The 25,942-nt window shown below is 41.8% G+C and overlaps 1 protein-coding gene and 1 long non-coding RNA gene across 2 annotated transcripts; one reads left to right on the forward strand and one right to left on the reverse strand.

Moving 5' to 3' along the window:
- Positions 1-2,143: 2,143 nt before the first annotated feature.
- Positions 2,144-13,378, reverse strand: ATP6V1G3 (ATPase H+ transporting V1 subunit G3). Its single transcript, XM_068690088.1, has 3 exons — positions 13,164-13,378; positions 5,737-5,837; positions 2,144-2,590 (listed from the first exon to the last, which is right to left on the reverse strand). The coding sequence occupies exons 1-3, from the start codon at positions 13,243-13,245 to the stop codon at positions 2,417-2,419; spliced, it is 357 nt and encodes a 118-aa protein (XP_068546189.1). The 5' UTR covers positions 13,246-13,378; the 3' UTR covers positions 2,144-2,416.
- LOC137860169 (uncharacterized) lies at positions 7,376-25,942 on the forward strand. The gene is made up of 5 exons (XR_011098757.1): positions 7,376-7,534; positions 7,604-7,702; positions 18,475-18,612; positions 21,865-21,953; positions 24,378-25,942. It is a non-coding gene; the product is annotated as an uncharacterized lncRNA (long non-coding RNA).

Genomic DNA, 25,942 nt, shown 5'->3' on the forward strand with positions numbered 1-25,942 from the left:
CAGAAGGGTAAAAAGCAGCCCTGAAAGGAGGACAGAAGCTTCACACAAGAAGCAATTGTTGACAAAGGACAGGTTTCAGCAAGATTGAGAGTAAGAGGGGGTGTCACAAATAAGCGATAACTGGCAGAAGGGGCACTGAGGTAGTGCAGAGGGCAAGTGGAGCAGTCCTGGTCACAGCAAGGAGTGCTCCAGAGAGGTCGGTGCCCACCTTGAAGGGTGCTAACAGAGGTCCTTGCTGGACTGACTGCTAAGTGTTTAGGAAGGGAAAAACAAACGACTGAGAATTTGTTTAAGAAATAACTCTTCCTGCTTCCAAAATGCTGGTACAACTGTGTAACGCAGGGAGAGGGGAAGGTATCAAAGGAATGTCATTTCTTTGCTATCTGATGTCCCCTCTGAAAACCACTGTAGGGCCTTGGGTCTGCTTTCTAGCCACTGGAGTAGTTTTCATATTAGATTTCCACTGTAAAGAAAAGCAGAAAGTACTGCTATCTAATTATGTTAAAGATAACACATCTTGATAACTAGTCATTGATTCCACACCTCAAACTTCAACTTTTTAAATAAATTCTCTCTCCTTCTTCAGTCCCTGCTTTGGCATAGCCAAAATTTGAATCAGTTTCCCCGTCAGTAACTTCTTTCAGTTCTGCAAAATCTGAGTATTTGTCAGTAACCACCGAGAAGTCATTTTTCTTATACTGAGTATTCCCTTTGTGTGGAGAATACTCCCCTGGTGTGGAGTTGAGGCTGTGTTTCAGCTTATTCCTTTTAAAATGTTCACTTTTTATAGTGTTTATTTAAGTTCACAGAAAATATGTGCTTCACAGTTGAGCACTACACTGGGTCTGCAGCCACAACCCAAGTCAGAGGCGTGTGTGCCGGGGCAGCCCCAGCTGTGCCGCACGATGCAGAAGGGTGCCGGCACTGGGACTGGGGTTCCTTCATCCCCGCAGTAAATCAAACCCTATCACAACGTGATTCGAAGCACTCCTAAAGAAATAAGCCTTTCAGCTGATGTCAATAGGATTTCTAGTCTCTTTCCCATTCCTCCACATCCTTGTGTCTCCAGAGAATATAATCAAGCACAGGAGACAGTAACAATCAGGGCTTTGAGACTGCGTAGCATCAGGCACAGCCTTGAGGAGTCATGTTTGCTGACATTAAGTTGACTACAGCTTTACGGTCATTTTACACATGACAGCATGTCAGTTGTGTAAACCTCTCTGGAACAGGAGATTGCCTATGACTAGCTGCTGTGAAATTGAAATGATTTGTCTGAGGCTACGTGGACTGAACATCATGGCTATTGTTTGCTAGTCATTGCAGTTGCTCAAGCTTGTTTTCTAATTCAGTATAATTCTGTAGTGAAGACGAGGCATTAATGAGGTTCATGGCATAGGTTCACGAACCCTCCCCCCCCCCCCCCCCCACACACCTCATCAGTGCCTTGCATCAGATTTAACAGGCTTCCCCTTGGAAGCAACCAGATCGTATTATATTTTCCTAACCTCAGAAATATTTATTTCAAGGGAAATCTGTGCCATTGTGGAGGGAATTATTACTCAAGGTCACTTTGGGTAACAGGCGTGAGCCCTGAGTGACCTGATTTCCATCAGCTTCTTGTGGATTAAGGTACTATTTAGTGTAGCAGTGGTGAAGTTTGAGCCACTGGGTTCCTTGCTTTTGGAGTAACTGAATAGATAATGATGGGCATGCTACAGTGCACCTTGAACCAAGGCGATGTTACACATAATGATTACTCCTGCTCTCACTTTTCAGCCTTAAAAAAGCTATGTAAAGCTTGTGATGTATTTAAACAATAGGATGATACTTGGAGTATGGCTTTTGAACATGATTGTGTACAAGTCAGCTATATATTGCTTCAAATTAGGATTAAACAGCTGACAGTGTTTTGACCTCTTCTTTCTGACCAAAAGTGGCAGTTCCTATATATTCCGTAATCTGACTGCTCCATGTGTCACAAGGAGAACAGAAATGCTTTATTTTTTATTTTTGTGGGGTTCTATTTCACATGACTTGAAGTACACTAAAGAATGGGATAAACAGACTTTATGCAACAACACATCTAGTACAGAACATATTATATGAGAAAAAGAAAGAAAGACTCCCACTGAAAAGCTGCTGGTGTCAAATAATTATTTATTCTGCAGTTATTGACTTGCCCTCGTTCAAATGACAGGGGCTTAACTACCACCAGGAAAAAACAATATTCCAACAAATGCTTGTGAAACCCTGTATAATTCTTGTCACATCAAAAACCTTTCTGGAACTGTGCACTTTTGGCTTTAGTGTTCTTTCTCTCACAAATACAGAAACAATAAAGGAGCAAATATCTATGGTTATCAAGAAAGAAGCCAACTTCTTACAAACGTCTTTCCCCAGCACATAGCTGATCTTAAGCTGCTTGTCGGAAGTTTGGGTGGACTTCAGGGTTGATGTCGTATATCATGTTCAAAAGCTTTTTCATCATGCTCTCCTTGTTCTTGCGGTAGCTGCTGGTGAGTTTTTGGATGGTTTCCGTTGTTTGCTCTTCTATTTTAGCAGAGAGGTCACCTTGGGAGCCCATTACCTGAAAAGCAGAAGCCCTCTAAGCAAAAAAGGCATTGTATGACTGTGTTTATTGTACTTCTCTTTATCATCTAGCATAAACACAATGCAAACATGTCACAGTGTTTTCTAACAGTAAGGGTGTGATCTAGGTTGAACCGTACACATAGAAACAGGATTCGAGGGAACTCTTTCATATGCTCATTAGCAATGGGTATCTCCCTATGAAATGCAAGTTTCCTAGCTTGCTGTGGGAACAACATTGTACATGTTTTGTCTTTTATACCATTCATTTTAATTTGTTTTCTATTTTAATGACTAGTCAACTAAGTTTTAGCACTAGTGTGCTTCATTTGGCCTCACTGAGAATAAATGTGAGCACCGCTAAGGAGCAAAACACGGGAAAGCCTTCCTGAAAATGCATAATTAGAGTTTCAGAGTATTTGAAGAGTCTTCAGCAGCTACTGATGTATAACCCTCAACAGGCCTCAGACAAGGTCTTTTAATGTTACATATTCTTATCTGGCAAAATACCAGACAGCTTCTGGCACAGTTAGTATCAGGACATTCGCTTAGAATTTAATTGACTCTAGACTTGCTGAACATTTTAGCAAGGTTATGTTGTAAACAGATGCACACGTTCCAAATCCGTGGCTTTGTTCCTTCCTCCCCCACTGCTCCAACATCCCTTGCATTCTTCCCTTGTGGAAAAGTCCTTCAGATAGCAAGAGAGAAATTTGTTTTCAGCCAGAGAATTCCATGGAGGAGAGCAGAAGACGTTTCTGCACACAAAGTAAGAAAGGAATAAATAACCTATCCTTCTTATTCCTGCCACAGTTTTCTGGCATGGACTAGCAGCTGAACTAACCTGTGGGGGTAGTGGGGTACCTAGAGGCTGACCACAAACAAAGGGAGGGGTCGTTAGCTTTATTTTCCATGTGATTTCAGCCCAACTTAGTCCTTGAGAGAAGGAAAAGCAGCTGAATGAAGATCTCCTTTTGCACAAATCACCTTTGCAATTATCTGTACCTGGCAACGTAGTATGAAGTTTGTCTGCACTCCAGATGTAAAACATTTTATGATTTGGAAGATATACAGGATGTAGACACAATAGTAAACACTGGGAAAAGAAGATTGTTTTCTATAGTAACTATTTTTAGCTGGCATTTTATTTTAGCTTTTAGACAAGTTGTAAGGGCCTCATGTGGGAAGGACTGTACAGCTTAGACTGGATTTATGAAGTTGATTTTTTTTCCACAGGGCAAAATAACTTTCTAAAGATCCCAGATGGTTGCGTGTAAATACTAAATACTAAATACTTTCGCAAAACCTCAAGGAGAGCGTTTTAATCTGAAGAAGAGCCTCTGTAGACTGGGAACTTGCTCTCCTGGACCGTGCTAATATCGTAATCTGAGATCAATTCTTACTCTCCTTTCTTCCTTCCTTTATTTCTTTCTCCTTTTTTTCTGCTTCTGATTTTGAAGATCTTTTTCTTGTCAGCATGCAGGCAATGTTCTGCTTAGTCTGTGATTTCTGCTGACCTTGAAGGCCTGTCCCTTATCTTGCCTATACTGGTCTAATGTTAGTGTCATTCCAAAGTTGGCAAAACATTACACGTTACACAAACCACAAATTCGGAGCCAGGGTTCACATCTCCAGAGTTCAGTGACCTTAGACCCCAAATACAAACACTATGAGCACTATCAAAATCAGCTTGAGCTCTGGGCTTAAATTTTATATGTTAAAAAAAATCTTTCTAGTTGTATCTAACCTCAAATTAATCATTGTTTTTGTTGCCATTGTTTGTTCCGGACTGAAGTGGAACTTCTTGTGGTATGAGAGAAGTTACCCCAGCAAGGATATGGCAACACAGAAGGATGAGAAGGAAATGTGTTTGTGCCTGGACACCTGAACCAGCAAAGTGAAGTGGGTATCAGACCTCACTGGCTTAGCTGGAACTTCTGCCTGCCTTCCAGGCACAGGTAAATAATGATGACATTTGTCTGGGGTAGATAAATGTTCGACATAATGGGGTCAGGGAACATGAGGGAGGACTGCAGTGATGGGTACAGATAGCTGCATGCTGCCATTTGAGGAGCAATGTGTGCTCTGGCCTGTTTGTGTAACACGCTCAGTTGACAAACAGTGGCCTTTCCTTGCAGCTTTGTTTGGGATGAAAAAATTCAATTCACACTAAAGAAAGGTTTTTTTCTCTTCTGCTATTCCAGACCTAAAGTGAGAAGTTTGTTTTGACTGAAAAGGTGAATAAATTGTAGGCATATTTTTATTTTATTTTAGTATCAGTAAAAATCTGATATTGTATGTTTGAGACAACACCACCTGGCCTGGCAGTGTGATGGTGTGGCTGGTGGCTGTGTTTGTTGGAGACTGCGTACGTATATCCTTAAGCCTTATGATCTCTGCTGGAGAATGTCTTATGTGAAGTGTGACTGAAATAGCAGGTTTATAAAGCAGTTTTCATTTGGCCTCCTTGGCTTTTTTTTTTGGCAGTAAAAACAAAACAACACAAGAACGAAAATGTAAGAGGGAGGTCACCAAGTAAAAGAGAACGGTTTGTGAATCTTTATGAAAATACTAGGGAAGACAGCAAGATGGCATAAATGTATAAAATGAACTGCAATTCAGATAGGAAAATATTATCTAGACTACTTTTACTATGAAGACAGGAAAAACCCCAAGGCTTGGATGATTTGAGTTCACCAGAGGTGCAGTGTTGTATGCAGACAAAAAGCTAAAGTGGAACAGAAATAGAAAGAAGGATTTTAAATTGTCACTATTACTGAAACATCCACCTTATTTCAACCTCCAGTTTCAGGGCAGAATCAAGATCTGTCTGGAATTGAAGGAGAACCTGAAGGCATTTTACTTGAGGGAGTTAACGTCTTCAAAAGGGCAAGCGTGAACCAAATATAGAATCTAGACAATTTTAGTGTTAAAATCTACAGTACCAGGTACAAATGCATTCCACGCCAGTGAAAAAGCCCAAATGAAGCATCTGCACGTCACAGGAGATGCCTGTGTGACAGCTGGGTTCAATCAGTGTGGTCACTTTAGGTTGTGGAAAGTGTCCAGGTAACGCTGTTTGAAACAATTTGTTCTACTAGTGAGCATACTGACAAAAAAGGGCCATGCACGTTTCTTACTTACATTTGTTTGCTTATTCCTAAACTCCTTCTCCCTCTGCAGCCGGTAGTGGTCTATCTCAGCAATGGCTTCTTCTTTGGCCTGCTTCAGCCTCTTTCCCTTTCCTAATGGAGAAGAGAAACAAGGATTTACTCTGCAGGTGTCACTTCATCTCAAGAGGTGAATTGCTCGACATCAGAGGTATTTCTACCTGGTGTAGAAGTTTCCTGGATGAAGCTGTGAGCAAAGTGAGCAGCGGTGCTATCTGCCTGGGATTGTCAGAGGGGCCAAGTGAGCTTGTAGGGCACTTTGTGCCTGAGAGCCTGTCTCACCAGCACACACCTTCTGAGCCCAGCTCCCTGGGCATCAACATGAAAAGCGTGTTGGTTTGCTAACAACACAAGTCTTTTTGCAACTATGCATTTTCTCATAACAGAAACGATTTTTTTTTTTTTTTAAATCACAGCTTTGTGTTTAAATAAATATCTATCTTTCCTTCATCAGCAATAGTAGCAGCCAGATAACAGATTTTAGTTGTCAGTGATTGGAAAAGACGTTATTCTGTAAGTTTTTCTGTATTGATTAGCTGCCAGGATCCCTTCATCCTGCACCAACTGGATGCTGTTTAGAGCTGGCAGATTTCCAGCATGCTGCGAGGTACATCTTAACCACTACCAAACTGAGTTGCAACCTTCAGGCTCTGTCCTCTTCTCCCCCACCCTTTTTCCCTAACATCTGCTAAATGCAGAGGTGAATGATTAAGAGAAAAAGGGAGCTGATGGTATTATTTCTACTAATGTGTAGAAAATATGAAAGTGATTTTATATATACATAATTTTATTTTTAAAAGGATGGTGATCTTGCATCCTTATGGAAGGGGCATTTTAGGCTGTAGTGGAAATTAAACTCTTCTTTCTGGAAAGGGTTGTGTTTGCCAACTTCATTTTGTGCACTGATAACAGTTACTTTGTCTTAGGTAAAATCCAAAGGATATGTAAAATTAAACCCATGTAAATCATTGCAGAGCCAGGCCCAGGTACATCCTGGATCTCGCAGGGATGTTATGCAAAGGATAAAAGCAGGAGGATTGATGGGCATGCAATACTGAAGTTCTTACACTAAGCAAGTGCTGAGCATGCCGTGACCACCCCACGGAGATGCACCTGTCTGCCTGCTTTACAGAAACTCAGTAAGGCACGTGGATCTTCCCAGGGCGCTGCTCCTTTGTGAGGAAAAAGTCACTAGCTGTAAAACCCTTGTGTTGGATGTTGATATGTTGTATTTGAGGCTGCTGGGCTGATGCTGATTTGTGTTGTTGGTCTCTTTCCTCTGTTCAACCTGAACTTTGGGAGCAAGAGAGGATGTGCCTGCTCCCTCACCAGGGGAAAGGGCTCCAGAGGCTAAAAAAGCTATTGCTTAGTTGTGTAAATTAGGACATCACCAGAATGAGAGCGTGAAGACTGAACAACTGAAAAAGGCACCTCAATTTGGTGCATGAAGCACCCTGATATTTATCTGTTTATTTATTTATTGGAACCACTTACTTGATGTCACTGAGCAACATGAATACTTTCAGAAAGTTGTACCTTTTCTGAAATCCTAAACAGTATTCTCCAACTAAGCTAGGGAGAGGAGCATTAGTATTTCTGATTTGTTTTTCCATGCTGCTGTATCAGATGGGCTACACCTGTAATGGGCTTCTGAAGCCTTCTCAGGTGTGACGTGGGGTATTCCCCTTCCCCTGGGCAGGGCACAACAGCAAAGCCCAATCTGCGAGGAAGATGATTGCTGGTGATACCTCTGTGATTCCACAAAATCCCAGGTAAAATTCCTGATCCTGTAGTAAATTACACGTGCAGCTGGTGGCCCCTTCTAAAGCTATTGTTTGCAGATCAGCTGAGGGATGCCTGAAACAGGGATTTCCATTTGAAGCGTTGGTTCCTGGACCATTGACTTTTGTGGGTGTACTGACTGTGGGACCTGGAGAGAGGTGAGAGGTGGTCGTGTACAGCATTTTACAGCAAGGAGGAGTACGGTGGGGAGCTCAACAGATTTACTGACAGTTCACCAGTGGGGAGTGTTCTTTTGTGTAGTTTATTGCATGTCTCAGGGTGCTCCTGCCACCAAGGCAATCTGATTTGTACAGGGGGCAGTGATGCAGGTTGAAACCTAGCACACACCTTCCCAAAGTTTGTATTTGTTTGATGAAAGCTGATTCCCTCAGCTTCTGTCTCTTGCTGTATGAAGTCTTGGGACCAGTATGCGTGAACTGACTGATACATGTAAGAGCCTGACATCAGTCTGGACACCGAAGTTCAAAATGAGGTTTAGGTTCATGTTTTGAAGTTGTTCTTATTCTCATCTCCAAATTTAGAGCTGACCGGCCTTTTACAGAGTTTTCCTTGAGAGAAGGAGCCGGGAGGAGATTCTTTGGAGCTGTAATTGGAGGGAGTGACTACAAAGAAGCTCTGCCAACTTCACCAGCTGAAGAACTGGGTCTCTATAGCAAATTACATTATTTCAAAATCAGTGGGATTTTAATTTCAAATTCCATCTGGGGGTCCATCTGTAGTAAATATGTTGCATATTTGGCCACAGGATAGATAAATAAATCCATTTTAAATGCACACAATAGAAAGGGATTAGCTGTAAAACAACAGTTCATCTGCCTCTCACAAAGCAGCTAGTGAACAAAAAGTATGTATACACATACGTGTCACATCTTGACAGTGCACTGGAGTAAGCACAATACATAGGGTGTCACTGTAGGGTGGCAACCATTTCTTTTTTTTCCACGGTGCCTTTAGGATTGGCACAGCAGGAACCTGCTGCTTCCTATTTAATTAAGTGGAAAAGCTGTGAGTAAATTACTGCTAGTTCAACAACGTTGTGGACAGAATCAGCAACTGCCAACATATGCGATCGTGCATATGCTGCACCTGATTAAGTTAAGCAGAAACTAGAGCTTAACCTGCTGTTTCACTAGAGGCAAACCAAAATTAATTAATCAGTCTGTTATTAACCACTTGTCTGCTACCTTAGTTGTGCAATAAGGGATTGCCTTTTCAAAGTCTTACTGATCTTCTGGACAGGATTCTCTGTATCAAAGAGCTGAGCTGAAATTAAAGCTTACGTCCTTACAGGTAGCAGAGCACTGAAATTCAGCCAAGATCATACAAAAAGAGGGCTAGAAATACAGGAGGATGGGCAAAACAATGTGACCCTGAGAGATTTACTCCAGGACTAAAAAGAAGAGGTGTGGAAAACTCCATGTTTGAGGAGACTTTTGCCCCAAGGGCCAGGTTTACTATTGCCTGCTTGTCTTTTCTTCCTGTGCTTGAATATTAGGAGCAGCAAAGCAGCTGTGCTGCCCAGGTTTCCTGTCCAGGGGTCTGGTAGCTGAGCAGGAGGGAAGGGGACAGTCAGGAGCTTCTAGAATCACATCGAACTGGACTAATCTTAATCATTTTACTCTCTGGAGCAAGTCAGCCCTGTACTAGATATTGTCTTATCTAACCTGTGGGAAAGCATTATTAGCCTGGAGAAAGGTAATATTCTTTGTAGGTATTGCTCTGATGTTAATGAACTAGCTCAGGTTAAGTTCAAAATGCTCAGTTTTGTTACTATTTTTTTTAAGGTCTCGCAAGAGAATATTTCTGAAAATTTTGCATTTTAATTTGCTTAAACACGAAGTTATCTTACATTCCTAGAACAGAGTTGCTAAAATTGGCTTGCTGTTTTCAAACAGAACATCTAGGTTTCTAGCTAAATTTCTGCACAGAAATAATGTCATATGCATAAGTTGCCAAAATGTAATGACATTTTCTTTAAATAGGACCATTTCTGTTGTTTTTAAGAGTGCTACGTTGCTAAATGGGATTTAGGAATGCTCATTTTGGGCAGACGTTTGCAATATTAATGAAAATACAATAGAAACAGCTGATCAGTGTATGTATAGCTTTTTTGCTCGTTAAAATATATCCTGGATGTTAGCCAAGTGAGTGTGATGGATGTAATTGATGCAATTCTTTTATTTATATGTATCTTATTTTGCTTAATAGTTGTTTTCTAACCTGACTTCCTGAAAGTTTTCATCTGAGCTTTCACTTTTATTAGAAACTAGAAATTCAAGCCAAAATATATAAAAAAAAAAATCTATAGGAAACCAAGTTTTGCTAAACCCAGTGTTCACGTTACATTTGTTTCCCTCGTTTTACCCAGAAGGATTTTCAGGAATCAACATGTTGGCTCTGATAATGTGAAGCTATTTCTGGGATCCAAATTATGCTTAAAGACAAAATGATAGACAAAGCAGTGCAGCGTACAAAAGGACAGAGAACTGCAGGCTCTTTTCATGTTTAATCAATTTGGTAGCTTCAGCCTTGCACAAGTGCATTTACCAACAAGCTATTAATAAATGGTCAGGTGTAAATGACATCAGCCCGTGATATGATGAATATTGCAAGGCCAGATAAAGGGCATTGAGCAAGAGGTGTGAAAAGGCATGCACAGAAGAGCTGTAGCACCACACTTCCGCTTCACTTTATGAAGATAAATAGAATTCTGGTGCCGATTTTCCAGTTGTGCAAAGTGGATTTTGCATTGCAGCAGCTGTGTGTGTCAGTAAGGAAGCCCATGATGTGTTTATATACAGCATTAGGCGTGTCCATGCTACCTTTTGATCTGGTGATGTGCATATCAGCTGTAAACACTGCAGGTCTTGCATAAGGAGAGTTTTGGTAATCACATTTCCTTGAAAATGCCCTTTCCTGGTTGTGTCCCATGAACGACCTGTCGTTCTTCCTTCTCACGTTACAAGGTAAATAGAAAAACCTGACGCACTGGGACGGTGCTGCTGCTCGAGGGCTGTTTGCAGTGACAGCAGAAGTCATGCTTACAGCTCGGCGGGGCAGGTTCAGTGCTTTCACCTGCAGCCCAGAGCCGTGTGTGCCCAGCCCTGAGCAGGGGCTGCTGATCTGAACTGGTACGGGGTGGGTCTGGGCTGCTGTTTGCTGAGCAAAGCAGCATCGCCTCGCCTCATTCCTCCACACTGTGTGTGCTGGTTCACCTGTGACAGTGGATAGCCATGCACTGCCTTTTGTTTTAGATTCTGTACTCTGTCTGAAACAAACGAGGCAATACCTTACATTGACTCAACTACAGAATCACTCTGGGGAAGAAGCTGCTGAAATTATGCTGGCCACAACAGACTTTGGCTGTAACAACCCTTTTTGTCCCTGTCCCAAGTTATTTAAGCCATGCTGGTTTAGGTCTGTCAGGTGGCACAGTGACACTGCTGTGAAACACTGAAGTGAAGGACAAGGAAAACCCCCGGTACACTGGGATCAGTCTGATGTGTGAGAGCAGAGGCAAGGAATAGAGAAGAAAATCATACCGATAAAATAGTTTTACTGTTTTTCCTGACAACAGACTTTTTAATAGTTGGTTTTCTGGAGCTACTGAGTAAGTTCTACCTCAGCACTGCAGCGCTGGTAGGCGCAGGCAATGGCTCAGTTCAGGCTGCTGGCTTGGGCTGGGAGAGGGGTCACCTGCAGGAAGCCCTGCGCCTCTCACGCCTGCTGTGCGTGGGGCCGAGGTGGGGACAGGAATGTGCTTGCCAGCAGAGCAGAGTAAGTGCAGCTGGAGCTCGTGCCCGGATTCAGCAAGATGCTCTCATTAGCAGTCATCATTTGTGTTATTACGATAGTTTGCATTTGGGGGTTTCTTAATTTATTAAACTTTTAAACCTTTTTTTAAACCGTCTGTTTCAGAAAAAGCTGAAGTGACATTTTTTGGATTTGAAAAATAAAATAAGGTGAGCAGCATCAAGCTATCATAGCTAAAGGCCTGATTCTGCAGTCCCTGTTCAGACCTAACACCCATTCCCTCCACGAGGCTGTGCCTTCCCAGATCATGGGCTTTCTTGCTTCTCACTCTGGGGAACCATTCGTTTCCTCTGCCCTACATAAGAAGAGAGGCAACATCCCATAGAGAGCACCTCAGCTGGCTGCATAAAGGCTGAATCGCTCCCTAATAATTCCTTGCTCTCAAGCTAGGAGCAGTGCCCCCAAACACCCTATTTTTGTGAGTCTTCTGTGTTATGAAGATGGGAAAATGTTCTTCCTCTGCTTTTGCATGGCTACAAGGTGCAGGCAGTGGCTGGATGCTTAGGAAAGGGGTGTTGCTTTTCTGCTCATTTTCTGTGTGCTGCTGTACAAATTAACATGTTACGCAAATAGTGAGCACACAGCAATGCTGATTTGTACTAGATGAGATACACAAACTAGACAAATAGTTTTTCTTTAGCTTCTATTTCTGCCTTAAAAACAAAATCTTTCATCATAGTCTCCTGCAGCACGTGATACCTTCATGCGTTTTAGTTGAGTTTGGAGGATGATGTTGTTTCCTGCTGCTGGTTTCTAAATCAAGATCTCTCCATGAAACAGTGTTAACATTTCATAGCTAATGCCAGCCAGTGACTTGTGTGGTCGGTATCTACGCTCAGGAGACATTATGGTGACTCTATTTTGTATTAAATCAATGAGAGAGAAATGCAGAAAATGAAGGAAATATATAACAGGTGGACTGCCAGATGAATTATTTCTTTTATTTAGATCATTAGCTACATTTCAGCTATGTTTTTCCCCATTTTATTGGGATGTTAATTTCCTTTTCTTATTTGTTGTTACTACTATTTGCTTAGATTTGACTAGAATAAAAAAGATTGAATTTATTCTTGGGTATCTACACATACTTTACACTGGGCATTAGGCATTCAGCAAAAAAAGATGTTTGTTTTAAAATTACCATTTGATCACTCAGTGATTGCTTGTTGCTTGTAATAAGACAGCAATGACCACAGTACTGACATTTTTTAGGATTGTACTGTGGCTTTTACTATTATTATTACTCTGAAGTCTCCATTTGTTTCCATGTATTTCTTTTTGAAGCCCAGCTGAGATTAAAAGGCAAGTTACTGGTTTTCATAAGTAAAGAGGAACACTGAAAATATTATGTAAAGAGAAATACAGAGTTTGGAGTCTGGTTCTCCAGAGCTGGCAGCCAGAGGTGTGCAGGTTTCTCGTTTAAATGCCTGAAGAAGGATGTAATGACATTATTGGCATTGAGAAAAAGCAGTAATAAATCTAGCTGACAGGACGAACATAACAAAGAAAACCTTGTTCAGTGTGAAGGGGCACGTGCATGCACGCACACACAAGCACACGTGTGCACACGATTTGGAGCAAGCCGTGCACCAAAGGCTGGGATAAATGCCTGACTGCCGTCAGGGCACGGCACTGATGCGAGTGGGAGGGAAATGGCACAGAAAAAGAATAGGAGCAGCCCATCTGTGCTGCGTACAGATGAAATAATGCTGGTTTTGCATGAGCCGCTGTATTTCTGAAGAGCTTACAGTAGAAAAAGACAGTAAAAACAGGCCAGATGCTTACTTTTTTTGGCTTCCTCCAGCTTGTCCTTGGCACGTTTTTCTGCCTGCAGAAGCTGCTGGATTCCCTGAGACTGGCTGGTCATGCTGGTTGCTGGGGCTGGTGCCCTTCTGCGGGGACTGGAGCTCAGAGGGAGCTTTATACAGCTGCCAAACCCTTCCCTGTGTTTTCGGTCTGTCGGTTATTACAACAGCCTTCCAGATTGCACCAAACCAGCCTGCTCTGTCCGGATTGCTGCTGGGCACAAAGGGCTGCTGGTGGAACCAGAGAAATGCAGTGGCTGGGCTCACAGGGACGCTCCCTCCTCCTCAGGGTCACCGAAGCGTCCCATGAACACGTTGGGGAAGAGGAGAATAACACTCCAAGTGGCTTGCAGTTTTACTGGGATTTTTAAAAATCTTCTAATGCTGAAGCAGAATGTGGTTAACCTTGTGAGAGGCGCTGGGGAAACACATAATTTTGTTTCTTGAAACTTGCTTTTAATAAAACTTCCCGTAACATGAGGAATCAGACTCGGGCAGTCCATGAACTGTTTTGATTGAACACACCGAACTGGTTGTAGGCTTTTGTTTGGTGTTACTTGAAGGTTTTTTTTTTTTTTTTTTTAATCAGGGACTACAGTTACAATAAGCGTGTGGTGGAAGAGGTGTGCTCCAAGCTGTAATCTCCCACGAGGCAGCTGAGTGTGGTGAGTGATAGCCGTGGGAGTCAGCGCTAAGCCCCAGGCTCCGGGATGGTGCAGCTCTTGGTCTAGGGCTTCCCCTCAAGCCCTGCTAACGTGTGCAGCGGTCAAACAAGCGTGTGCGTGGTGTAGGTGCACATCCTGTTCCCTAGGGTGGGCGCATGTCTTGCGTGCTACTGTGAATGAGCAGCACGATCATAGCTTGAATCCTGAAAAATAAAATAAATCTCACTGACAAAGGTACTTTGGGCATTACACGGGAGGGGAACATGTCAAAAATCGGAATGAGAATAGATCAAGCAAGCTGTGATGTCCTGTTTGCTTGCTGCAGGGCTCTTACCTGCCCCTTGTGAGGAAACGCGTGTTGCTTTACAAAGGCTTTTTTCCTCCTAGTGGCTGCGGGCTTGAGGGAGAATGGGGGCAGAAACCTCTTGCCCTAATGCTGCCTTCAGCTGCATGCAGAATAAGAGTAGTACTAAGGCTTTGAGAAGTTAGTTTGTTTGCTGATCTGTGATATTGTGGAGTCAAATTCCAGCCAGGCTCAGTCTCAGCAAGATGCTCCCTTCTTACAGCGTGCTACTTGCCGGGCTTCTTCCTTCGTCCAGAAACCGCGAGATGCCTTCCCCTGCCTAGCACTGACATCAGGGATCGGCTCTAGCTGCAAGAGAGCAGACATGGCACTATTTTTAGCGGGTTTTAAGGCATAGCTTTCAAGTTTATTTTATTTAGAAATAGAAAAGGAAGTGCTGATCAGTTGCACAGAAAAAGGGCAAGCTGCAGGGTTGGGAAGCCTGGTGTGCTGCTGGGGCTGAGCTCCAAGCCTGCTGACCGGCAAAGAAAAGCAGAAGTAGAAAACGAAAGTAAAAAGAGAAAAAAAAGCACAGATACTTGGTTTACTTGGGGCAGGAAACTTGGGCTCAGAACTTGAAAGCAAGTTACTTAAAAATTTAATAGGAAGCAGAGCAGAGATGTCGTCAGGCCTGTCACAGCCACCAGGAGCATATTCAAGGCAAAGGGTCTTGTCAGGCAAATCCCTGCGCTCCCAGCCCTGTACCAAACCTGCTGGCAAACGGGGCTGCTTCGGAGCCTCTGGATGTGTCAGGGGTGAGGCACGTCGATTCCTCAGAGCAGGTCTCAGTGCTGTAATTATGTTACCTGGACCCCAGTAATGATCTAGATTTTGTTATTTACAACCTGCTAATTTTAATATTTCACAGAAAATAGTTCTATGTGATGAATTTTTATGGAAAAATGGCACACCCTTGAACTGATTACTAAGTTACTCCACGGTTCAAAAATTCATATATTTCTCAAGCAGATCGTATGAGCTGCAGATGTCACATTCATGTATTTCCATGCTTTTTTTTTTTTTTTTTTTTTTTTCTGAATCAAAGACTCTCAGTTTATAACTTGCCTTGTAGTCAGTTTTCAGGTCTTGGCTCTGTGTGAGCGGGCGGGGGCAGCGCACAGTGGCACGCCGCCCTGGCATCGCTCCTGACGTGGGGTACTGGGACGGCTCCTCCTGGGACGGCTCCTCGCGGGGGGAGAAGGTGGTTTACTTTGGCTGGTGCTGCTACACGGTGTGTGAGGCTCCACACAAATGCTGCCACTTGGAACTCATTTTGAAGCTTGTCTGGTGATGATGTCAGGCTGTTTTGACATGGCACCTCTCTGTATCCCACTTCTAGGATAATTCATTAAAATAAAGTAAGTTAAGCCACTGACTGACCAAACAGGCTCCTACTTCATCACCAAGCAAGTGAGTAACGTTTCTGTGCTGCAGTCACTGGCTTTCTTTCCAAGTCAGCTCCAAACTCATTTAATTAGAGAAGAGAAGCTGATGGGATGACTGGTGATGGGAGGAGAGGTGTTAGCAGAGGGAGACAGGGCAGAGAGGTTTCTCTCTAAGACGCCTCCCTTTCCTTCTCAGCATCTCCTCCAGCTGTCTCATGCCCAGAGTGTTCAGAGCCTGCCCTGGTTCTTGCCACCACCAGGACGGGAGGGCAGGCGCAGCTCTGCTGTTCTCACTGCCCAGAGCGAAACTGCGGGGCTGGAAATTGAAGAGTCTTGCAGAGGATGAGAGCCCCTGCAGGGATCCTGCTGCTCATCCTCAGCTCAGCCAGCAGAGGCACTTTAAGCCAGGCGGTTCTGGTGCAGGCTGAGCCGCGCAGCTGCTGTCTGCTGCCTGCGCTGGGGAGGTCAGGGCCAGTGGGGTAACTCACCCCAGGCAGCTCCTATTATTTTATTTGGAAAGGGGCCACTTGCTGTTGTTCAGATTGAGTTCACTTAGCATGAAAGTAGCAACGTCTCAGTGCATCTACCACCGAGCAGTCGAAGCAGTGGAGGCCGCTGGCCTCCTTTTCTTGTGGTTTGTGTGCAGAGGCCGTCCTCTATGTAGGGCGGCGGCAGGCAGCTTGCGCTGAAACATCTTTCAGCTGAACGTCTCCCATGCATCGTCTCTGTGGCTGCATTTCCCTAAGCGCACGCATTTTGTAATAATTTTTTTAAATTATAAAAAACGTTGTTTCCAGATAGAGCTGCTGTGACTACCAAGCAGTGTGCTTTGTTCGGGCTGTGGCTTCAAAGCAGCGGCGCTGGTTCAAGGAGAAAGCGTTAAATCAGCGGCGCGCCAGGCAGGACAGCTGCTGCAGAAGCTTTTGTGTGTCAGCATGCGTGCCTTGCGTTGCACTGCTCTAGAAAGGCCTCAGGACGGAAAGGCACTGTGCACACCTACGTAGCTTCCTACACCGCAGTGAGGGCCGCTCCTCTACAAATGGAGCACCTTCAAATGGACTGAGCTCTGCCACGGCACGCAGGTCTGCTGCTTCTCTCAGCATCCGCATCAAATAGACTTTAAAAGGCTTTGCACATAACTTAAACTGTATGCATTGACGACCATCACATGCCTCTCAAAATCATGCCCTTTTCTGTCACAATCAGACAACTATATCTGAGGAAAAATAATTTTGAACTTGGTGTGGAAGGGGTGATTATAGCTGTAACCTGGGATTCTTGCTCCAGCAGTTCCTACCAGTGATGTTCTTGCTCTGTTGTTAGTGCAGTTGACTTCAGCAGCCTGAGTTTCTCCCAGAGGCCTGAACAGCAGAGGAACAAATAGGTAAGCAAAGAGGAATAACTATTAATGAGCTGCCAGAAGCAGGTTGCTGCCATAGTGTCTGGGCAAGCTCATTGACTGCTGGCCAAGTCTATTGACACAGACCCCGCTTCATGGCAGCCTGTGTGCCCTATGTTGAATGTCCACCCGTAAACCAGCGCACAGTTCTTCCTAAATTTGGCCTGTGCAGCCTAGATATGAGCAGTTATGCTTGCTTCTGTAGTTGGTTCAGCATTCAGAGAACAACAGTGTTAATTATTTAATTAGTTTTTTCTAAAAATGTCTCTTAACTGCAAGGAGGACATTGAAGAGAAATGTCTGCATTTTCTGTTAGTCATGTGATTATTCAGGTACAGTGAACTTAAAAAAAAAAAAAAAAAAGGAAAAGGAAAATATAGTCTTCAAAATGTCCAGGTTAATTTATAACTTGACTATCAGTATGATTGTGATTACTTCCTATTCTCAGTGTATGGTGTGCTCACCCTAGCCAGCAGCTAAGCCCTCCCCCAGAGCAGGATGGGGAGTGAACTGAACGAGCAAAAGTGAGAAAACTTGTGGGTCAAAGTAAAGACAGTTGAAAAAGTGAGGCACGAGGAGAGGAAGAAAGAAAAAAAAAGAAAAAGCAAAGAACAAAACCCAGGTGATGGGAAGACAAATCAGTCACCACTTCCCACAAGGCGATTGCTATCTAGCCTCAGAGCAATGGCTACTGTGGACAGAGCAGTGCCCCGGTTTCATTGCTGAGCCTTGTGTTACATGGCATAAAGTACCCTTGGGTCATTTGGGGCCCGCTGTCCCAGCTGGGTCCCCTCTCAGCCTCCTACCCCCTTCAGCTTGCTCCTTGTGGGGGCAGAGTGAGCAGCAGAGGAAGCCTTGACACCCTGCAAGCACTAGGTGTGTTATCAACACTGGTTTGGCCACAAATCCAAAACACAGCAATGTGCAGGCTGCTAGGAAAAAAATAACTCCCAGTCAGACCCAGCTTCAAATAATGTGTTCCTCCTTTCCCCCCACCCCCTTTCCTAGTGCTGTTCTCCACTATTTTTTTACGCACCCTTTGGCACACAGAGCATGCCTCTTCTCTTACCACATCCTCTTAATGACTTTATAGCAGTGCTGCTTTTCCAAAGAGGTTTGCAGCCTAATCAGTGCACTTGTACAGGCAGGCTTGGAGTAGAGGGGAAGTGGGGGGTCATGAAAATATATTTTTAACTGTGTAAGCTAATCAACAACTTGCATCCATGTCACAGCTCTACGTTCACTTGAAGAAAGTGACTGTAGTGTATCAAAAAATTTCAATGCTGTCTAGAATTAGATTTCCTGAGCTCCACAGAGACATCACAAAGTAAATAATTCAGCTTTGCTTGCAGCCTAGAGAAGCTGAACTTGTAATCTGCTGTCCTGTACTTATATGCTGCTGCTGCTTCTATAACTCAAAGGACGTTTAACCAATTTGCTGACCTTTGACTATAAAACTTTAATTTTATACTCAGTCATCTCATTGTATTTCATTCCAGCTTTGAGTAATACCAGCTTAAACTGAAAATGAATAGAAGGAATAAGAAGAATTCCCATTCTTCAAGTGAAAATATTAACAATAAGAAGAAAGAAGCCTTTATTTTTAGTCTTCATAAAGCAAGTGAACATTTGGAAAGGTAAGGCACAAAACCTGGGGTGGAAAAATGCTGAATATTGGCAGTCTGTCTTTGAGACCAGAATAGACATTGCCTAGTCATTATAAAATTTCCTGATGTTATTCCTCATGTTTTTTTTATGAGGGAGATGTGGTGGTATTTTTCTCCTTATTTTTATAACAACTGCCTTTGAATTAGCGTTCCTGGAAGGAGAAATGGATGCATGCAGTTATGCTGGTACAAGTATAGGTTCACATGCATGTGTTTGTACATTTAGATTTAGAATCTCCATTTTTCACCTTTCCATGCTTTCCAAGGTTTTCAGTTTAATAATAATAATAAAACCTTACACTCTCTTCATAAAAAAAAAAAAAAAAAAAAAAAAGAAAAAAGAAAACGTGAACTAATTTTAGCCTATTCACCACTTTACATCATGTCTCCGGTATTTTTATTCTGCATGTCTCTTATTTCTCATGTGACTTTGAGAATAGCAAGTCTTGCATGTCAGTCAGTTCTTCATCTTTGGGGAAGGACTATTCTTGTCAAGGCATGATGCAGTAAACTTGATTTTTTTTCTTCAGTTCTGTGGTAACGTACAGGGGTTTGAGTTTTGCTTCACAGAAAGTTATTCTGCTGGTGAGGATCTTTGTATGTTTTATGTATTTCATTTTTCCCCTTTACAGACTTGGAGAAAAGGTCAAAAATCACCATTAGTTTTGCTTTTTTTCCAAACACTTCACTTGCAAGTAATTTCAGAGCTCAGCTAAACTAAGCAGTTACAGCATGTTGAACAAGTCCTGGCTCCAAGTGTCAGACTTCTTTAAAAGTTGGATGATTTATGCTGGTGAGCGCAGAAAGTTAAAAATGTGAGCAACGCAAAAGGTCTGTGTGCCACACACTTTGTTTTCCTTGCTGCAAAATGCAGTGAGGAATTTTGCTGCTTTAACTGGTAAGGGCATGCATCTAAGACTACTGATACAAGGTGTGTTTTTTTTTTTTTGGGGGGGGGGGGGGTTGGTGGTTTTTTTTTTTTTGGTGGTTGTTTGTTTTGTGTTTTTCATTTATATTTTCAGGACTGGCACTGTAAAAATCACATCAGATTATTTTCTGCAATCCAGTTTTGGTGAATATTTTAGGCTCCGGCACAATGCATCATCAAGCAGTTTGTTTCTAATCCAGTAGCATCATTTTTTGAAGTATTGCTTTATATGTAGTATCTTTTAAGATGGAAATGCAAATGCAGAACTTGTGAAAAAAAAATACGGGAGCTGCAATCAGAAAATTAGAAGTAGGTAATGTTTCAAGCTTACAGAAAAGCAGCTTTGTGTGTGGATTGCAAGGCCTTGTGCATAGAAGGAAGCCATGGTCAGTGGATCCAAAGGCCAACATGTAGATTATTGGCTCTCACTGCAATGCAGGAGACAACAGGTCCTTCAGAAAGGCCAGGGCTCTGTCAGAGAGCTTCGGGTTCCTAGAGCTGCTTGTTCCTAGAGCTTCCCAGGAGCTGTAAAACCCGGGGAGCAAAACCTGAGCTGAGGGAGCGAGATGGGGGTTAGGGGCCTGTTCTGAGGCTGTGGGATTGGGAAAGGAGGCTGCAGCTGGCAGGAGACAGCTTCAGAGAAGCTGGGGCCCTCATAACGCCTTTACAGAGGAAGGGCAAGACTGGCCTCTAAATTCAGCTTTTGGCCTAGCGTTTCTTGAGACCCGTCCTTCACATGAGATAGTCATGATCCAGAGACCAGTTCATTTCAGGTAGGTTCATTTCAGGTAGGAATTCTGCTTTTAATAGCAGGGGCTGCCATGGAAGAGCTCCTCATACGTCTGTCAGAGCTCCTGTGTGGAGAAGCTGGCTCTGTATTTCTGTAGTTTTGCAGACAGGTTTTGTGGGTCAGACTTCACCTGGAAGGTGCAAAGAACAAGGAGGAGCAAAGTATTGTGCAGGAGGAACATTTTGGGAGTTCCTTGTTGACTCATAGCAAGCATTTTCAGGCGCTGCGGAGAACCACGGGATTTCTGGTAACACGCGGTGTTTCAAAGGGGAATGTTCTGACCAGAGATGTGTGCTGGCTCAAAGTCATGAGGGAAAAGTGGATGAATCTTTCTCTACTGGACAAAAAATATAATTAGACTATTACGAAAGCAGAAAACTATTCTCTGTATCTGTCTGATAATACTGTGAATATTTGCATTGCTCTTTTTTGACACTATGGGGGAACAGCAGAAGCAGTGTGGATTAAACCCTTTCTCATAGAGCATCGCACAGGCTATAATAGGAGAGGTTTCAAAAGAAAATCCATTGCTTTGAAAAACCTCAAAAGATGCATTAAAAAAAAAGAGGAAGCTTCATGCTTATAACTATGGATGAAAGGCTACACAATATTGGTTTTCAAAACCCTCTTGAAATTAAATTAAATCCATTGAAATTCTTCAGTAAAGGCCTAAAATGTAATAGCTTTTATTCTGTCAACGTGCCCCACTGGATCCTTTCCTTCCAAGCCACCTGAGCTCCTCCTCTTAATAGCAGAGGTGACCGTAGATATGTGTCCTAGAATTCAAAATATTAGAGCAGTTCAGCTGTCCTTGTTACTTCTCCTCTTTTTCCAGGTAGGGATGAACACCTTATGCCAATGTATTGGTACTCTCTGAAATTATTTTTTTTACCTCCTTCTGGCCACTCTACTCCTTCTTGCCTACAGAACAAAGATGACTGGAACTTGTGATAATAGAGAGAGCAGCAGCTGCATGTTGTAGCTATCAGCTGTTCTCTGCTCAGAGCTGGCTGTCCAGAGCCGTGTGCTCAGAACCTCCTTTGGACAGCCTTCTGCACGCACATGCATGCAGCACTGCCAGCTCTTTCACTGGCATGTGCAGCCATGTTTTCATGAATCCCACCAGGAAAAGACAGAGAGAGAGAGAGAGAGAGAGCATGGTGATGAAAACGCAGGACTTTCTTCTTGTGAACTGCAGCAGTTAGGGGGGGGAAAGGAAAGCACTCACCTGTGCATCAAATAACTGTTATGTTACATTTTCAGTCTCTTTGGATGCTGTGCAAGCTGACTCTAGTAGCAACAGATCTGACATACTTTTCATAATGTGCACATTATGTCCTACGTACTTCAGGAAAAAAACAAGGAACAAGCATTATTATGCTTTGAAGCATTACAGGTATAGCACTCATTTCCCTGTAATGGTGCACTACTAATTACTACTGTCATTGTAATATCTTTGATATTGGTGTTTTCTTCTGACCGTCTCACACTTCTGTTTTTGCAGTTCTGCAGCTTGTGGAACACTTGCTCTTTCAGCATTGATGATACTGAAGAAATAACAAGGCTCTGAAGTGTAGAAAGTTGTGTCAATAGGTATGTGAATTACAGGGTGGGAGGAGAGCTGACGGTAAGACGTTCAGAAACCTGATGCTTTACAGTAACTTTGACTTCCTCTCGACAAATTTTAGATGTTTTGAAGCTTGCAGATTAAAAAAATAAAGGGATGACTTAGTTGTGGAAACATTTCCCCTCCCCAGACAGTATCTGATAGCCTTGTACCAAGAAACCAAAGGCTTGTGTGAAAATAAACTCAAACCTATGGCCAGAGGTATTTTGTGTTGGTATTGGTCTCAAGAATCTTAATAACATCTTAACACAGATTCTTTGATAGGGACATTTTTTTTTTTTTTTTTTTTTAAATAAAGACTTGAAAAATAATTTTGCAAGGGAAACCTTCACAGTTCTGTGCAGGAACATGATTTGAGAATCCTGAACCCTACCAGCATTTGAGGGTGAAAGATATTTTAGTTCATTGTCTGTCAGAACTTTGGTTGAGCTCTGAAGAAGCAGAATAGTGGTGCAGCAAAAAGGCATCCTTAATCCTTGGAAACTAAAACCATGGGCACTATGGCATGACCGGACCTCATCCACATGGTCTATGGATAGGCTGTCTGTATCCTAGTCTAGAGAGGATGCAGAGATGGCCCAGTCCTTTTCTGTACAGAGCAATGTCTTTCACATTGTGTAACAGCTTCCGGCAGCAGTAGGGAACAAACAGTGTATCCACATGGCTGTAATGAATCATTTCTGGTGTTTGTTTAAAGGACATAAAGTTGGAAAACTGCTTCATACATTTAGTTTTTAAATCCTTCCTAGAGGTAGCGTTCTGTGGTTTGCACTAGTATCCATATGGGAAAGTGGAAGGGCCTGAGAGGCTGTATTTCCTCCCGTGAAATCAGAGTTCAGTGAAATGTTTTCAGGCCTGTAGTTTTCAATAATATTACTAAATCACAGTCTCTGTCACAGAAACCTTTAAGTGGCAGGCCTTGACATGTGAACAAAGAAATACCTGACTATTGGGAAATGGCTGGAAGATTTGTGTTTACTGCAGTTACTGCACAAGTTCTTAGTGCACAGGGTTTTTGTAGAAGGTAAGTGGCAGTAGGCTCTGCACTTGGGGAAGCCCTCACATTTAAAAAGAATGTTTAAAAGCAGAAATATTTGGAACTCCCGTAAGAATGGAATGATTTTGGTGAAAACAAGGCAGTCAGGGTCACTCTGGAGAATCATACACAAAAACCTTTGATTCACTTTTGAAATCCCAAAGTAAAAATTGTCTTCATAGACTCCTCATTCCAGAGGTGGCTACGCATTTATTTATTTCTGATTTTTAGCAAAATGCCATAAAAATGGAAAGAATTTCTAAGTTTGAACATGGTGTGCCGAGGTCTCTGTACTCATTGAATGCTGATGATCTTTCAAGTCTCCATCAATGTTACCTTATCTTTTTCTCTTTGTACAACTTGGTTATTAGATTGGTCTGTTATCTTAAATCATATGCCAGGATTACAAGATGAGTTTTGGAAGCCTTTTTTTTTCTTCCACCTCACAGTCTGTGGTATCTTGACCTTCCTCTGCTGTCTGTATATTATTTGTGGTATCATTATTGATAAAATAATGGTATCAGAAATATATACTTATGGAAATTAAAAAATAACTGAAAATATTTTTATCTTGAAATCACCATTTCAGATAGGAAATATCTGTTTTTCTATTAAAAAAATCAATGGAGCAAATTGAAGTTTAAGGGAAGAAATGAAAAGAGTGGTACTAATTATGGGAGACCAGGTTCTAAGCAAGAAAAAGCAAAACAAAACAACAAACATTAGGGTTACCCCAAACAAACTTCATGCACAATTTTGCAAATGCTTGATGGACTGCCTTCAGTTATAGCTCTGTATGCAAATCTATAAGCTCTAGGTATTAACAGAAAGATGACTTCAGTTACTGATTCATAACTGTCTTCAGAATTCACCATCCAAGTGCCCACAAGAAATAATAACACTTCAGCCTGCTAGTATTTCAGAGCTAACTTGTTAATTATGCAGAGAATGATAAGGAAATTTTATTTTATTTATTTATCTTGTTAACTGTGTTGATATTCACAATTACAGAACCTTGATTTTTCATAGAATGCATATGTTGGGTATGATGTAAAGAAAAAAATTTGTATTTTCATATTTTCAACCTTCAAGTAGGCAGCATGGCTTTAAATGATGTGAAGCATTCAGGTAATGTAATTAATTTATTGGGAATTGATGATTATTAATATTCTTAAATTATTTAGGGTAGTTTTCAAAATGAATCTAACTTCTGATTAAAATTTGTCTTTTGTGGTTGCTAAAGGAGATAGGTGGGAATGAATGCAGATGTTGGGTAACTGTCTTACTTCTTAGTGTTCTTGTCACGTTGGAAAATGTTGCTGGACTAAAATACAAAATATGTTATTGTGCATAGGATGAAGGATACTGCTATGCTTACAGCAGTGAGAAGAGAATCCCTTGATGAAATCTACAGAGCTGCTATACAGAAAGATTGGACACTTGCTGTACCATAGTTGGCAGTGTGATTTTTTTTTTTTTTCCCTCCAGTTCTTACTGGCAGTTACAGATTAGGAAAGAAACCTCAGTGGAAGTGTGATTGTTGGTGTGTACACCAGTTGATGAAAGCAGTCGTTCTCCTTGCTGCAATAAAAATGTTAAGGTCTCTCCCCGACTCTTCCTGAAGCATTCTAGGGATAAGCCCAGAAATAATAAGAAACATGAAATGTGGGATGCAGAAGTATTTATGTATAAACCAGAAGTAGATTTTTTTAAAAAAGTAAACCAAAGATAAGATGCAATGATTACTTTGAATTGCCTAACTAGACATTTCTGCTTATCTGCATCTTTTATCTTTTCTAAACTGTTCTTCATGAAATACAGTTTTAGTATGTTCACAAAGCTGATCTAAAATATGCAGGAATAAGAAACCACAGAGAACATTCAGGGCGCTATTAGCTAATGATACCAGAGAATATGTAGGATCCAGTGTGTTAATACTAAAAACAAGAAGGGGCAGGCTTTTTAATCTGCATGGTTATATGTAGAATGAAGCATGTGTGTATTTATGTGCATATAAGTGTCTTTATATACATACATACAGATAAATATATAAATGTCAACAATAGTGTGCAAAATTCAAAGCTACTCAAGTACAATGTAGTAGATCTTTTGTGTTTATTGGGTGCATTTTAAATGCAATTTTTCTTTCCATATGGATTGTATTTTCAATCTCCTTTTCTTTCTCTCCACCTCATTGGCATATTCATTTTCTTTGTATAGAAGACCAGCAGGAGGTCTCTAGAATAACTCTTTTAGTAAGAAGTACAGGATTTGGCCTATAGTTTTAGTGTGGATGAAAGAAATAATTGATTTCTTTGAAAAAACAATGAAAATCAGGAACATTTTGTTCAATACTGCTGCAGTATTTGCAGTAATTGCCTTGTACTATTTGCAAGTCTTTCCACTTTATGTAAATACATTAACTTCTGAAAAAATCCCTTATAGCTGTGAGGTGGGGCCTTTTGAAGGAGGTGTTCTTTTGAAGGTTTGTGGGTCTCTTAAACACCCGTTTTTTTTTTTTTCTTCAAAGTAAATCTTGTAGTTTCCCTGTCACAAATCCTTCTTGCTAGGAATTCTGCTTGAAGAACTGTTTGAATTTCAGTATAAGGTATTTCAAACAAATACATCTAATGCCACGATACATTTTTATGGCCAGCCTGTGGACCTTAATAAGAAAGAAAACCTCCTTTAGTTTGAAATCTACTCCTACATTTTTTTTTTTCATTTTCTTTTCCTTTGCAGAAAATAAATAAATAAATAACTAAAATGCATATATAGTTACTTCTGGAAACTAAGGAGAGGAAGGTAAAAGTAAACTTCATATTTTTGAAGCCATTAAAAAACAAGCAACAAAATCCCCAACCTTTAGGAAGTAACTCTACCCCTTCTTCCTTCCCCCTCCCCACCAAATGCTTGAAA

This window comes from Anas acuta, chromosome 8, assembly GCF_963932015.1.
Source record: "Anas acuta chromosome 8, bAnaAcu1.1, whole genome shotgun sequence".
NCBI lineage: Eukaryota > Metazoa > Chordata > Aves > Anseriformes > Anatidae > Anas > Anas acuta.

Excerpts from the sequence above, each read along its gene's own strand:
- ATP6V1G3 (XM_068690088.1), bottom strand. The coding sequence starts at position 13,245 with ATGACCAGCCAGTCTCAGGGAATCCAGCAGCTTCTGCAGGCAGAAAAA. Across the intron at positions 5,838-13,163 it reads GCTGGAGGAAGCCAAAAAAA|GAAAGGGAAAGAGGCTGAAG; the intron begins GTAAGCATCTGG and ends CTTCTCCATTAG. Across the intron at positions 2,591-5,736 it reads TTAGGAATAAGCAAACAAAT|GTAATGGGCTCCCAAGGTGA; the intron begins GTAAGTAAGAAA and ends TCTGCTTTTCAG.